This window comes from Myotis yumanensis, unplaced genomic scaffold, assembly GCF_028538775.1.
Source record: "Myotis yumanensis isolate MYYU_CA2020_CCGP unplaced genomic scaffold, mMyoYum1.0.hap1 SCAF_10, whole genome shotgun sequence".
Lineage (NCBI taxonomy): Eukaryota > Metazoa > Chordata > Mammalia > Chiroptera > Vespertilionidae > Myotis > Myotis yumanensis.
The window spans coordinates 7,793,007-7,807,014 of NW_027223761.1; the positions used below are offsets into that span (position 1 = coordinate 7,793,007).

At 58.4% G+C, this 14,008-nt stretch overlaps 1 protein-coding gene across 1 annotated transcript; it reads right to left on the reverse strand.

The window, feature by feature from the left end:
- Positions 1-2,293: 2,293 nt before the first annotated feature.
- On the reverse strand, positions 2,294-4,023 carry FGF4 (fibroblast growth factor 4). The gene is made up of 3 exons (XM_070426471.1): positions 3,684-4,023; positions 2,999-3,102; positions 2,294-2,470 (listed from the first exon to the last, which is right to left on the reverse strand). The coding sequence occupies exons 1-3, from the start codon at positions 4,021-4,023 to the stop codon at positions 2,294-2,296; spliced, it is 621 nt and encodes a 206-aa protein (XP_070282572.1).
- Between the last annotated feature and the right edge of the window lie 9,985 nt (positions 4,024-14,008).

The window sequence follows — 14,008 nt, forward strand, 5'->3', positions numbered from 1 at the left end:
AATAGACATTGGGAGACAGGGGGAGGAGCCAGGTCTCGGCATTTCAAGGCAGGTTTTAATGGTTTTCAATACCTCCCCCGATTATTTACATCCAGCCCGGTGGGGCTCTCTTACATGACAAACGTTCTCCATTTATTCGGCATCTCGGTGTGCACAGCACATACATGACAAGACGGTCGGCACCTGTATAAAACTACAGTCTGAAAACAGCGGCACCTACAGGACCCTCAGCCCCCATCACAGCAACAGAAACACTTGACAATGTGTCCATCACATCCCTATACCCTCCACTCGTGACTCGATGAACATATACCACACGTGGAGGGTGACGGGTTCTGCACTTCAGCCGTCTTCACTCCTAACACTGGGCTGGGCTCCGAGACAACACGTCGTGCAATAATTTAAGGCACCTAAGGCCGACGTGGCTTGTCACTAGGCGACGACATTAAATACAGAACGACCACAAATTCCACGCCGCCCCTTCCTGCAATCCACAGGCGATCTTGGAGCATCACCTCTCCTCAGACACTCCCGGAGTCCAGGGCGTGGTTTAAAATTAAAAACAAAACAAAACATTTTTATTCCAGTGCATGAATAGCAGTTTAGGATGTGTGGTCCTGGCTTACCAATGGCTTCTTTCTCCTGGGCCCCGGTTTAAGAATAGTATTTTAAAAGAGATGATTTGCATTCGAACAAAGAGTTTTAAGGAGGAATGTGAAAGACAAAAAACGCCAATCAGAATGCCCAGCCCAGCCGCCTGTAGACTCCCATAAAGTTAAATCGGGAGACAGTTCAGAAACATCCAGGCGAGTATTCGAGTCTGGGAGACAGCCGGGCATCTCCGGTAGCAAGCTAAGGGCATTTTGCATAAACCCTAAAAAGTCATTCATTAAAATTAAATGTTTGCCATCACCTCGGGACTTTTTTTAACCATCCCCAACCCTGCCTCTTCTGTCTTTGCTTCAACGACAGGGGTGACATTTGTAAAATATATAAAGAAAAATATAAGGTTACTTGGTGACCATATAGTGCACTGTAACAGCTGTCTGCAAATATTTTCACCATGATTATCCTTACTAAAAGTAAATCACGGGGTAAAGATAGCTCAAACGTGACAAGGTTCGAATGGGTCGCACCGACGCTATCCGCAGTCCTTTTTGGCTACATATGGAAGAAAAAAAAAAAGCCACTTGGGATGGCCAACTCGCACGCACGCGGCGTGAGCTTCCTGCAGGTTTCCGCCAGGTGAGTGGTGTAAAGGCTTTCGAGGTAGATGTTAAATCCACTTAACCAGGGAATGCAGCCGAGAGAAGCAGCGCCTCCTCCCTGCAGACTCTGCATTAAGTGTTTCGTACAATTACAGGAGATTCCACCGAAACCTAATAGCTAGTCCTAGCCCGAAGCTTCCCGAGCACAGGGAAGTGTGCTTTTAAATACGTACCCAGGCTACTCCCCACCAGAAGTATCTGCTATCAGAAGTTGTATTTCATCACTCAGGTCTTGTCCATTTCCGCCTTGCAGTCGGATAGCGATGCCTTTCCGTGGGATTTACAAAATAGCTGATTTTTCGCTTTTTCCCCCCAGTGGCCACAGAACCGTGGCTGTGGCTGATCCAAAAAAGGAAAACTGGAGTTTATAAAGTTGTCTAAAGGTCTCTCCCATCTGGTAGATGGAGGAAGATTGACTACAGCAAAGTTCAAAGGTCAGTCTCAGCAGATCTAAAAACAGAGCGGCAGTGGTGGGCTCCACAGCGTACTCTCTGTCCCCGAAGTAAACCGATCCGCCCCAATTAATAGCAACAGGGCACAAAGGGAGCGGGGCGCCGAGGGTGCTGGGGGAGGAAGCCCGCTGGGAGCCTCCAGAGCTGGTCTCCGGAGCCCGGAGCCCCGGGAGGGCCTTGCCAGACACAGGGCCACCGGAGGGTGCAAAGCAAGCGGATATCTGAGTCCGATATCACTGGCTTTTACAACACAAAATAGCAGCACACTTGTGACAAGTTTCTGAAGTTAAATAAATCCAATGGAGGGGTCTCCACTGTTTTACCAGAAAAGTCAGGGTATTTTGTTGTTGTTGTTGTCCTCTGTCCTTTTCTTTTTTTTTTCCAGAAAAATACAAAACACACCCACAGAACCATAAATAATTTGGTGGCCATATATACATATTTAAATAATTAATTTAAATATCGTACACCTACTCTTGCATTCAACGTGTCCATCGGAAGAAAGTGCACCGAGGTGGCCCTGGGCGCTCCCCTCCCCGGGGGCTCTCCGAGGCTGAGGCAGGGCTCTGAAGGTCACAGCCTGGGGAGGAAGTGGGTGACCTTCATGGTGGGGGACACTCGGTTCCCCTTCTTGGTTTTCCCGTTCTTGCTCAGGGCGATGAACATGCCGGGGTACCTGAAGCACTCGTAGGCGTTGTAGTTGTTGGGGAGGAGTATCTCCTTGAACTTGCACTCCTCCGTGAAGAAAGGCTAGAGGAAAGAGGAACAGTGTGAGGTTGGACCTCCCCATGGCGGAGGGACCCCGGGGCCAGGGGTCAGGGGCTCCTCTCTGTGGCAGTCCCACTAGGGTGACGGGTCTCTCCTGGGAAGTCAGGTGCCAAGACCCTCCCCGGGTGAGAAGGCGGCCAGTCACAGCAGCTGGTGCTCCAGCCACCTGCCCAGCACCTGGCAGCCAGAAGATTTCATCTCCCCTGGGTCCACCTTAAAGGCTCCAGTCTGGCCCTCGGGACACGCAGCCCAAGGGCTCAGAGAAGGGCTCCCAATGGCACCCTTGGATGGACTGGGAGGCGCCCACTCCCGGACGGCACGAACCTCAATATTACTGTCTTGAGGCTGCACTCCTTGGCTGGCCCTGGTCCTGGGCGGGCGCTGTCCCAGGGTATTGGGGGTGAGGAGCCACCGGTCCTGGGACCCCGCCCCGCATTTCCGGCGGCCTGGAGGGTCAGGATCCTGCCGGTGCTCCTCAGCCGGTGCTCGGCGGGCCCCTGCGGTACTCACCGAGCCGTACAGCTTGCCCTTGTTACTCATGGCCACGAAGAACCGGCTGGCCACGCCGAAGATGCTCACCACGCCCCGCTCCACCGGCGAGAGTTCCAGCAGGCCTGGGGGAAGGGCGCGGGTCATTGCGGGTAAGGGGACCCTTTGCCAGCTCGGCTCCCTCCTTGGCCTGTGCCCTCTGGGACCCCCATTTCTGGGATGGGTGTACAGGGCTAGGGTTCCCCGGCGCAGGCCGTCCCCACAGAGCTCCAGAGCCCAGCGCGCGCGGGTTTGGCCTCGCTTTCCTCCGCCCCGGGCCCCGCGGCGGCCGCGCCCAGTCCCGGCGGACCCCGAGCCAGGCCCCCGACCAGGGCGCGAATCCCCGGTGGCGGCGCCGCGCGCCCCGTGCCCACGGGCGAAGGCGCTGGAATTCCGCACAGGGAGCCCAGGCGGCTGAAGGCGGGGAGGCGGGGCTCCGCCGCCGGGTGCGCAAAACCGGTCCCTGCGGCGACACAGGAGCCAAGATTGTTTGCGCCCCCACGACCCCGCGCTAGAGGGACCGGAACCTCAGTCCCCCCCCACACACACACACAGTCCCCAGAGCCCGAGGCAGGTGTCAGCCAGGGGCCTCCGTGCGGCTGGACGAGTTGGAAGGGGTGGCCGCTGTGCCAGGCTCCCACCCTTCCTGCCCGGCCGCCCCACTCACTGTCGCTCGTGTCCGCGTGCACGCCGCCGATGCGGCCGTCGCGGAGCACCTGGAGGTGGAAGCCGATGCCCACGTTGCAGTAGAGCCGCCGAAGCCGCTTGATGCCCAGCAGGTAGTCGCCGGCGCCGCTCTGGACGGCGGCCTCCTTGGGCTGCGAGGCCACGGGCAGGCGCGCCAGCGAACGCGCCACCAGGCTCTCCCAGCGGCGCTCCAGCTCGGCCTCCAGGGTGCCGTTGGGTGCGCTGGGCGCGGCGGCGCTCCCTCGGCTGGCCCAGGGCGCCAGCACGGCCAGCAGGACCGCCGGGAGCAGCGCCGCCGTGGCCGCCCCGGGCCCCGGCATCCCCGCCCTCGGGCCGTGCGTCCGTCCGGCGGTCCGTGCGCCCGGGCAGCCGGGGACCGAACTGCGCCGGTGGTGGCCGGCGGGAGCGCAGGACCTGGGCCTGGGAAGGGAGTGCACGGCCGGAGGAGGAGCGGGAGGCGAGCGATGAGGCCCCCGGGCGCGGGAGCTATCCGGGCTGCATGGAGGGGAGGGCAGCGCTGAGGGACTCACGGCGAGGCCGGGACCTTGCGGAGCAGTGCGCGCCTAACTGCGCGCTGGGCCGGCCCTGGGCTGAGCCGCTATATATAGCCCGGCGCCCCCTCCTACTCCCGCGGGGGGCCGTCCGTGTCCGCCTGGGCGCCCGGGGCGCTGTGGCGCTCCAGGCTGGTCGCAGGCCGCCTGCCAATCAGGACTGGGGGAGGGGAGGGGAGGCGGCCAGCGACGAGCGGCGCGAGTGCCACCTGGAGGGTTCCCCACCCCTAGAGGGTCCCCCACCCCTGGCTTCGCCCGGCCCACGGGCCTGTTTGTCCCGCCCCTCGGTCTCCTCCACTCCCTCCGCCAGTGAGTTTTGCTTCTTTCCCTGTCCCTGCCTATCCCGTCTCTGTGTGTCCCGTCTCTGTGTGTCCCGTCTCTGTCCGTCTCTTCTCCGACACTGTTTGAGCAGCCCGGGTGCCGCCCTATCCCGGCACCCCCAGCTCCCAGCGCACCCCCAGCTCCCAGCAGCCACTCCTGGCGCCCTGCCTCTCAGGGGCTCCCAGGAGCCTGGTTCCTTTAGGACCCTGCAGACCACCTGGGGATGGAGGGTGGGACAGGCAGTCGGTGACAGGAGGGCAGGCGTGGGAGGGAAGAGCTGGGGGCTGGGGCTGGAGGGAGGCAAGGCCCTGGCTTTGCCCCCTGTGCTGGGCCCCTGTGCTCAAGGTGATTCCGGAATGGATTTTTGTCCACCAGGTAGAGGCATCGCCTTAACTGGGGCCCTTGTGCGGGTATTGCTAGGGGTGTACCCACCCACAGCCCTGCACCCCTACACACACCCACCTCCCTGCAGGCACTGGTGTCAGGCACAGGGCCTTAGGGGACATTCACTGCCCCCCCACCCCACCCCAGCCTTCGATTCCACAGCAGGAAGAATCAAGTGCTCTAGTGGGAGCCCCCAACCCATAGAGACCCAGGCCTGGACCCGGATGGCTCCCCTCCCCCACCTGCTGACCCCGCCCCCACTGTGTCCATAATGGCCTGATGGGGGCAGGACTGGCCAGAGGCCCAGCTAGCTGCTGGCTCACCTAGGTGTGAAAATCCCTGTTCGCTGGTCCCCGAGGAGCCTTGCTGCCCCTCCCAGCCACAGCTACAGGGGGCTTGGAGCACACCCCGCATCCTGCTGCCATCAACACCTGTGACTAGAGGTGTCCCAAGCCATTTCAGCCTCCCCACCTCCCACCCATTCCTGCCTGCGGAGCCCTTGAACTCTACCTCTGAATCCTAGAGGGGACCAGAGAGAGGGGAACTTGGGGGTCAGTGGCCTTGGCAGGCCCATGTGGTCTCTGGACTATTCCATGGGGCTCTGCTCACCCTGGGCCTGCAGCCACCTGAGCAAGGCCCACCCAGGCCAGGGCCTTCCTGGGCTATGGGCTGTCACTTCACAGCCGCTGCTGGGACTCTGGGCGCCCCAGATGGGTCTGTGCATCCGGGACCAAGACAATTCTGGCCAAGGTCAAACAGGAGACCTAGACCTTGTCCCAGCCCTGCCGTCTGTCTGTGGGGCCCTGGCAAGTCCTCTCCATCTCTGGACCCCTGACTCCCCATTTGCTAAACAGCATGAAAGGTGGGTTCCCTCACCTCAGTCCGGGTCCAGGCCGGCCCCTCCGATGTCTTCTCCAGCTCCTGGCAGGGTGTGGCTCCTCTGCAGAACCCCACAGGCACCTCCCTCCCTGCCTCTCCTATTTGCTGGTAAGTTCATTGAAGGACCCTGGCGCTGGCTCATCTCCCAGAACTCCCACCCACCGCACACAGTAGGTGCTCTTAGTGTCTGTCCTTGAAACGGCTGGCAGCCAGCAAGGATGTTAGGAGCTGGGAATTTCGAGGTACACTGACCTGAGCCTGTCCTGACCTCTGTAGGCCTCGTCTCCTCAACTGTCCGGTGGAGCCCACGAAAACACAGTGAGGGTCAAGGCAGCCATGGAAGGTGAAGGATGCCAGGGGAAGCACCTAGAGCAGTGGTTCTCAACCTTCCTAATGCCGCGACCCTTTAATATAGTTCCTCATGTTGTGGTGACCCCCAATTTCATTGTTACAAATTGAACATAATTAAAGCATAGTGATTAATCACAAAAACAATATGTAATTATACATGTGTTTTCTGATGGTCTTAGGTGACCCCTGTGAAAGGGTTGTTCGACCCCCAAAGGGGTCTCGACCCACAGGTTGAGAACCGCTGACCTAGAGCTTCTGAACGCGCCCCTCCCCGCAACCTCGGCCTTCGCGTACCAGCCACACACCTTCCTTCCTCCCTCCGACCTCCTCACTGGAAAATGCTCACTTAGAGTTCTCCCCAGGCAGATAACAGATCTCCCGTGCCCCCCCCCCCGCCCCAACACACACACATACCAAGGCAGGTTCCCCCCTCACCCCCCACCCCCGTCCCTCTGGTCATAGCTTCCTCTCAGCCCTCAAGGACCCGTCTTCATGCATTTGCTGACCCTCTAGCCCATTAAACTGTCACCTCCACGGAGCCCATTCAGTTCTGTCTCATTCCCAGCTGTGTCCCGTGGGCCTTCAACAGTGCCTGGCACACAGGAGGCGCTCAGTGGGTGTTCGAGACTAAATGCTGCCTGGCTGGGAGCTCCTCGCCTACAGACCCTCCAATTCAAGGTGCAGTGCCAAGCCCTCACTGTGCCTGGGAGGGAGGGGAGAGCGGGGCGGGGCGGGGGTGGGGGGAGTCGGGGGCGGGGGAGGGCAGGCTCCTGCAGAGGCCTCAGGATCCAGCGGCCAGCTCCCCCCGAGAAGCGAGAAGCGCCACATTGGCGTTTTGTTTTGTTTTATTCCTTTCATTTGAAAGGTTAGTTGGGCCCAGGTGACTCCTTTTCCCAGACCCAGCTCCCCCGAGGACTTCTAACAGGTCCTGCTGCACCCCGGGAGCTTGGTTTACCAAGAACTGGGGTGGAAGAAGCCGGTGGGGTCTAGTCTCTAAGCCACGGGCTCACATCCAGGCTCTGTCCCTGAGAGCTGCAGGACTGCTCACACTCAATTTCTCCATCTATAAAATGGGCGGAACAGCAACTACTTTTAGGGATTGATGGCGACCTTAATACCACTGCTGGCTGTAGGAAAGGCTGACCGGGGTCAACCCTTCAGACGGCTAGCCTCTTGGGGGGTAACAGCAGATGCTGGGCATTTGTGAAATGAGAAGATCCAGGTTTCTATCAGGAAGCTTCTGAGACAGAACAAAGGCTCAGACTGAAGCTGGCCAGTGGGGTCCTACACGCTCCCCCGCCCCCCCGGCCCCCCACCCCGAACCATGACCTTTTTTAACCTACAAAGAAAATCGCAATGTCCCTTCTACCCACCCACGGTTTCTCGCCTCTTGAAGGAGTGACAGGGCTTCTCAGAACCAGCAGCCCAGCCGTTAAGAACTTACTGGGCTTAACAGTAATAACACTAATTGCTGCATAAAAATTCAATTGTAACCCTCAGGGCAGAGTGACATGCGGAGCCTGGGGCAGGCTTCTGTGTGGGGACTTTGCAAAGGCCTGAACTGTCTTCTTGGCTTGACTTCCTTTTCTTGGCGGAGGCCAGCAGATCCTCACAATAGCGTCTTCCTGCAAAGTCAAGGGCGGCGAGGCCATTGGTGTAGAGCCGGGGTGGGAACCTTTGTCTGCCATTTGGATATTTATAACATCATTCAAGGGCCATACAAAATCATCAACTTAAAAATTGGCCTGCTATATTTGGTCATTTAATTACCTCACCCCTAATGCCTTGGCAGGGCCAGACCTAATGATCTCTCGGGCCTTATATGGCCTCAGGGCGGGGTGTTCCCCACCCCTGGTCTAGACCATCTCCACCGCTCCAAAGCACCCCAGGAAATCATTTTTTTTTTCCTTTATATACTTTTTCCTTTCGAACACCCAAAGCAAGAGGAGATCCCGCCACTTTTCTGCAGCTTTTCTTTTTTATTGTGGTAAACGACACATCACATAATTGTATCATGTGACCATCTCTAAGTGCACCGCTCAGCGGCATGAAGCACATTCACATGGCTGTGCAGCTGTCCCTACCATCATCTCTAGAACTTTCCATCTTCCCAAACTGAAGCTCTGTCCCCATTAAACACGAATCCCCACCCCTCCCCCAGCTCCTGGCACCTTCCATCCTACTTCCTGGCTCTAGGAATCCGACTCCTCCCGGGGCCTCCTGAGTGGGATCCCAGAGGATCTGTCCTGCTGTTACCCCCAAGCACAGTGTCCGCAAGGCCCATCCGTGTGGCAGGTGTCAGCATCCCCCCTCTTTGAGGCTGAGTGAGATCCCACAGAGCGCACAGGGCGGGGTAACAGGAGGCTTACAGTTGTGAGCACTCGAAGCACAGAGTTTATTCTTGTATGATTACCTTTTAATTATTGTATTATTTTCCATACGGGCGACTGTAAACCTACAGTCCCCCCTGTATATCACACATGTTGCTCACCCATTCATCCATGGATGGACACTGGTTGCTCCCACCTCTGTGAGGAACACTGTCACGAACGTGGGTGTACATGTGTCTCTTTGCATCCCTGCTTTCAGTTCGTTGGGGTCTGTACCCAGGAGTGGGGTTGCTGGGTCATGTGGTAATTCTATGTTTAATTTTTTGAGAAACCGCTAAAATGTCTTCTGCAGGTTTTTTTAAAAGTCACCTTGACCGTGGGGGATCAAGGAGATGGGGCAGCAGGTCCTTCTAGGCTCATAGAGGAGGTGTCCCGAGCAGACAGAAGCCTGCCCGGAGGTGGCTCTGTGCCCGCTGGGTGGTTCCCTCTCTTGTTATTTTTCTGGCTTCTCTCTCACCCAGAAGCTGACCCAGCCAGGTCTGAGTGACAGGCGCAGGGACAACTTTCACAACCTCACATCCATACGGCCATTCACCTCGCAGCTCTCTACAGCCAGCGAGCCTGGGGGCGCTGCTGAGAAACCGTGCCTCCGTTTCTTCATCTGTAAATGGAGGAGTCCGCTCTCACCTGCGAGGGCATCTGGGAGAATGAATGAGCTGATCGGTGTTCAGCACGTGGCCAGACTTCCTTGGGACAGGGCACAGCCACCCGGTGCTGTTCTCTCAGAGGCGGTGCTGCCCCTCCGAGCCTTGCCTCGCTCAGCCTGGGGCTGCGGGCGCAGGCTCAGCCCTGGATCTCTCTTCGTGCAGAGAATTAGGAGAATTAGAGGTGTAAAGTGTGGGTGTGTGATCAGGATGGGGGAACCCCCGGGGACCGCAGCACCTCTCCTGACAAAAGCCAGGCCAGGGCGATTACTGAGCGCTGCGGGGAGCCAGGCGTGATGCGGGGCTGGGCTCCACACGCCTGCTGCCAGGTCCTTCCCGGCGCTCGAGGGTGGGGCCCAGCTTACCATCACTATTTTACAGAAGAATTAACCAGAGCTCAGCCTCCAGCCGCTTCCTCAAGGTCACGGAGCCAGCAAGTAGCAGAGCCAGAACTCAAGCCCCACCCAGCTCTGGATGCCACGCACAGGCTCCCAGCCGCTCGGCCTCCTGCCTCAGTTTCCTGTTCTGATAAACAGAGTTTGTGGCCCTGCCCCGGTTTGCCACCCCAGGACCTTAGAGATCTGAAACCGAAATATACAGGTGAGACTTCTGTCTGAACAAAACTGCAGGGGCCTGCGTTCTTGGCGAAGGTGGGTTCCACAGCCAGGCCCAGCTCCTCAGGCTGAACCCGAAGCCCTGGCCGCAGCTCTTCCCCGCACAGGCCCGTGGCTGTGGGGCTGGGGTTTCTGGCCTCCCCCTGCTGGGGTTCAGTCCCCCTCCTGGGGAGAGGTGCTGCCTGGGACCCAGACGTGGGAGGAAACCCCAGGGAAGGGTCTGCCCAGGCACCTGGACAGGTGCCCTTCACTGAGGCTGGGCATTTCCCCCCGGGGTGTGGGGGGAGGCTCAGGTGGTCTTCGGGCAAAATCGAGGCTCCAGCTCTGGGCTGACCCTCCCCCACCTTGTTTGCACAGGAGCCAGGTGTCCTCTGCTCCTGCGCAGTCAGACCTTCGTATGGTCGCCAGCCCGGGACGCTGGTGAGGAAACACAGGAGGGTACCCCTGAAGGAATGGATGAGCACACCCCCAAATTTGGACTTAGATTGACCTCGGTCTGAAGAGTCTTTTTTTCCTGGGAAGGCAAGTGTTTCTTTGTTCCAGAGAACGGGAGGTCAGGTGAGAGGACGTGGGGCGGGGAGCAGGGTGTCTCGGGCCTCGTCACCCAGGCCGGGTGGCCTCGCTCAGCCCAGGCCCCTTTCCTGCACAGGCGGCAGGTGTCCCACCGGGACCCCAGCTCCTTTTCTGTGCTGGCCCCCCATCCTCAGGGTCAGCTTCATTCTCCTGTGCACGGATGAGCTGGCTCCCTTGTCCTTTTTCAAGCTGAAATCCAAAGTGTGTCGTAAATAGTTGCAAAGAATGTAATCTCTAGTGTATTCTAAGTATTGCCATTTTAAAATGAAATTTTTGTTACTCTTTTAAACGTATCCAATGATGTCAAAAACCATAACAATTCGGTATCTGCCAACTTTTCTTTTTAAAAGAGAATGAGTGACCAAGCTTTATTCCAACCACCAAAGTTCCTTAAGCCTGGCCAGTGTGGCTCAGTGGATTGAGCATCGTCCCATGCACCAAGAGGTCACCAGTTCAATTCCTGGTCAGGCACATCCAGCACAGGCCAGGCAGCCCTCTCTCTGCAGCGCCCCCACCCCAACTCCTACCCCCCAGCAGCGGGCTGCCTCCTGGTCTGGGAGTGCTGGAAGGAATGTCACCGTGTCCCCTTCGTTTGCTGCCTGGAGGCTTGTGTGACTAAGGAGAGTTCTGGGTGAGGTCTGGGCAGGGTGCAGAGCTCAGTCTTTCTTTCGTAAAGTGGGAGCAAGGCCACTGTGAAGGAAGGTGGGCCTGGGGAGGGGTCCCTGGGGCCTGAAGCTCTCGGGGAGGGGTCTGTCCTGGGTCAGCACACATTTGGCCTCGGGTCATCTGTCCCTTCTGTTCACAGGCCAGGGGACGCGCAGGTGTGACGTGGGGATGGAGCAGAGATGGTTTGGCTACTCACCTTGCAGACCTCAGCCCAGCCTTGACCTTTGTGGAAGCCTTGCCTGACTCTCCAGGCCAGCGGCCATCACAGGGTGACCACAGGACCCAGCACAGGCCTTTTGATCCAGAAAGGGGGCACTCTGGATGATGCTGCACATCTGGGGGGACACTGGGCCCCATGGTGCACATCTGGGCAGCTCTGGGCAGATACGGGCTGTGAGGACCGGCTGGCTCTACCCCATACCCTGGCTGTGAGGCCTTGGACAGATTCTTACCCTCAGTCTTCCCATCTCTGAAATGGGTGGCACTGAGAGGATGCCAGGAGATAATGCCTAAAGGAGCTGGCACCCATCTGCCTTGGCTCTTCTGAGCCAGTCCCGCCTCTGACATCACCCCGTGGGACCCTCCTGCCACTTTAAGACCAGGGATGCTGGCCTTCTGAGCAGGAACAAGGCCATTCCTGGGCCTCTGGCCTTGGGAGAGAGGCTTGCCTCTGCCCCGGCTGCCTGCTCGTTGACGTCCCACACGCCTGCCTCTAAGCCCAAGATGCGGCTGTAAGCCGGGGCAGACCCCGCCTGCTATTCTGGGGTCTTCTTTCAACTATTTTGGCAAAGACCAAATGGCAGCGTCCTTTAAAATAGATGCTCCCAGCCCAGAGGTCATTCCTTGAGGACCAGGTCCGACTGGCCAGGCTCCTCCCCAGCAGCTCATTCAAGTCAAACCCAGACCCGGCACGTGTAGCTGTGACGAGGGCCCCGCCGAAGTACCGGCGGCAAACGTGGGGCCAAAACCAAAATAAGTCCTGCCCACCCACCAAGGTGCCTCTCGGTTCCACAGACCCTCTTACTTTCCTTGTGAAATCACAGGGGCCAACTTGGGGAGGTAACCAGGAGGCCTGAGGGAGTTAGAAGCAGCGATGGCCAGGCCAGCTCCCATCAGGCCCGTCCCTGCACGTGCCTCTGGGGAGAGAAGTCTCCGCTCAGCACTGTGCCAGAGAACGGCCCTGAGTTCGGGCGCCCTCCCTTCGGCCCAGCTCCTGAACACCAGCTCTGACCAATGAGCCCACGTCACCTGGATTTCCATGGCCAGAGGAGCGAGGCCTTACTCACCTGAATTGTTTGTGTCCTTTATATCACATGCATTAGGAATTCCAGTGCTACTTGACCTTTGACTAAAGATGCGAGTCCGTCTTCCAAAGACAGTTTGGCTCAGTGGTTAGAGCATCAACCCCAAGTCCAGTCCAGGGCACGTACCTCGGTTGGAGGCTCCATCCCCTGCCCTGGTCGAGGTGCATGAGCAGGAGGCAAACAATCCGTGTGTCTCTCTCACATAGATGTGTTTCTCTCTGTCTCTCCCCCTCCCTTCTACTCTCTCTAAAAATCAATGGAAAAAATATCCTAGGTGAGGATTAACAAAAAACAAACAAAACAAAGACATCGAATTGCAACACAGCTCAGGTGTGTCGCTTGCCCCTGGTACCTGAAATGCTGGCCATCCACTGAACTCAATGGGCCCCCGTCCCTTCAGCTGGAGGGCTTTCCATGAATATTTTACCCGTCTCGGCCGCCCCCTCCTCATATTCTGCCCTGGGTCATCACAATGGCCCTGCTGCAGGCACAGGGCTCCAGCAGAGATGGACCTGCCCTTCCAAAGGGAGACGCAGACACCCAGCAAGCAGTGCCCACAGCGTGAGGATTTAGAAGGGGAATCAGAGGTCTGAGGGGGGCGAGGCATCTGGTCACCCTGAAGCGAAGGCTGGAGTGGGTGGGAGGGTGACCTGGGCAGAGATTGTGCAAAGCCCGGAGGGGAAGGCAGGCAACCCAGGGGCACCACGGGGCTTTGAAAGGCTGCTGGGTGGGTTTGGGTGGGGCACATGGTTTGTGTGAAAGGTAGGGCTCTCTAGCTGCTATGAGCGCCTCCACATGGGGCAAAGGCTCGCGCCCGGCTCCCAGCACTGGGCCAGGCCTGGGGGCAGCAGGAAAGGTCTTACCCTTTCGTCTGACCTTAAACCAAACCCGCAGAGGGTTCCGGTCCCCTGACGGTCATCGACCGGTCTCCTCCCGCTGGTGCTGACGTGGCCCTAGGTCTGAACGTCCCACAGGTCAGGCTGGGCCTTGGATTGGTCCTTGACCTGTGCAACCCAGTGGCCAGCCTGGGCCTGCCTCTCCGGGGCGTGTTGGAGGAACTGGAAGGTGGCGGTGTGGCCACCCAGTGGGAAAGGGAGGCCACGGGGATCTCGTGAGCCTGAGGCCCACCCATCTAGACCTTGCTGCCACGGAGCAGGGCAGGGCCCACTGCTCTGGAAGGAGCCGGGTAAGATATTTGTAGCCTGTGGGGCCGCACAGCCTTCGTCCCTATAGATGACAGGTGTGGCTGGCTGTGCACCTGGAAAACTCCACATCCGGGAACAGGCGGGAGTCCACGGGTGTGCAGGGCCGTGGTGGACAGAGCGGTCACGTGGCCTCATTTCGCCGCCTGCCCACGCCAGCCTCCCTGAATCTGCGTGGGCAGCCGTTCTGCCTCTGTAGCCCCAGGAACAACGGGCACAGGTCTCCATAGCCGTTGCCACTGACACACCCCACGGGCGTTTGCTTGTCTCACGTAGACCTCACAGGTCCTGGGGGCAGAGGAGGAAACTGAGGCAATGCGGTCAGTCCTATGCACACTGGGATGATCCCATGTCATTCAAGGAGCCCATGTGGCCTTGCAAATCCTCCTTGAAATTAGGCAGCGTGCCATCAATATGACAGACCTC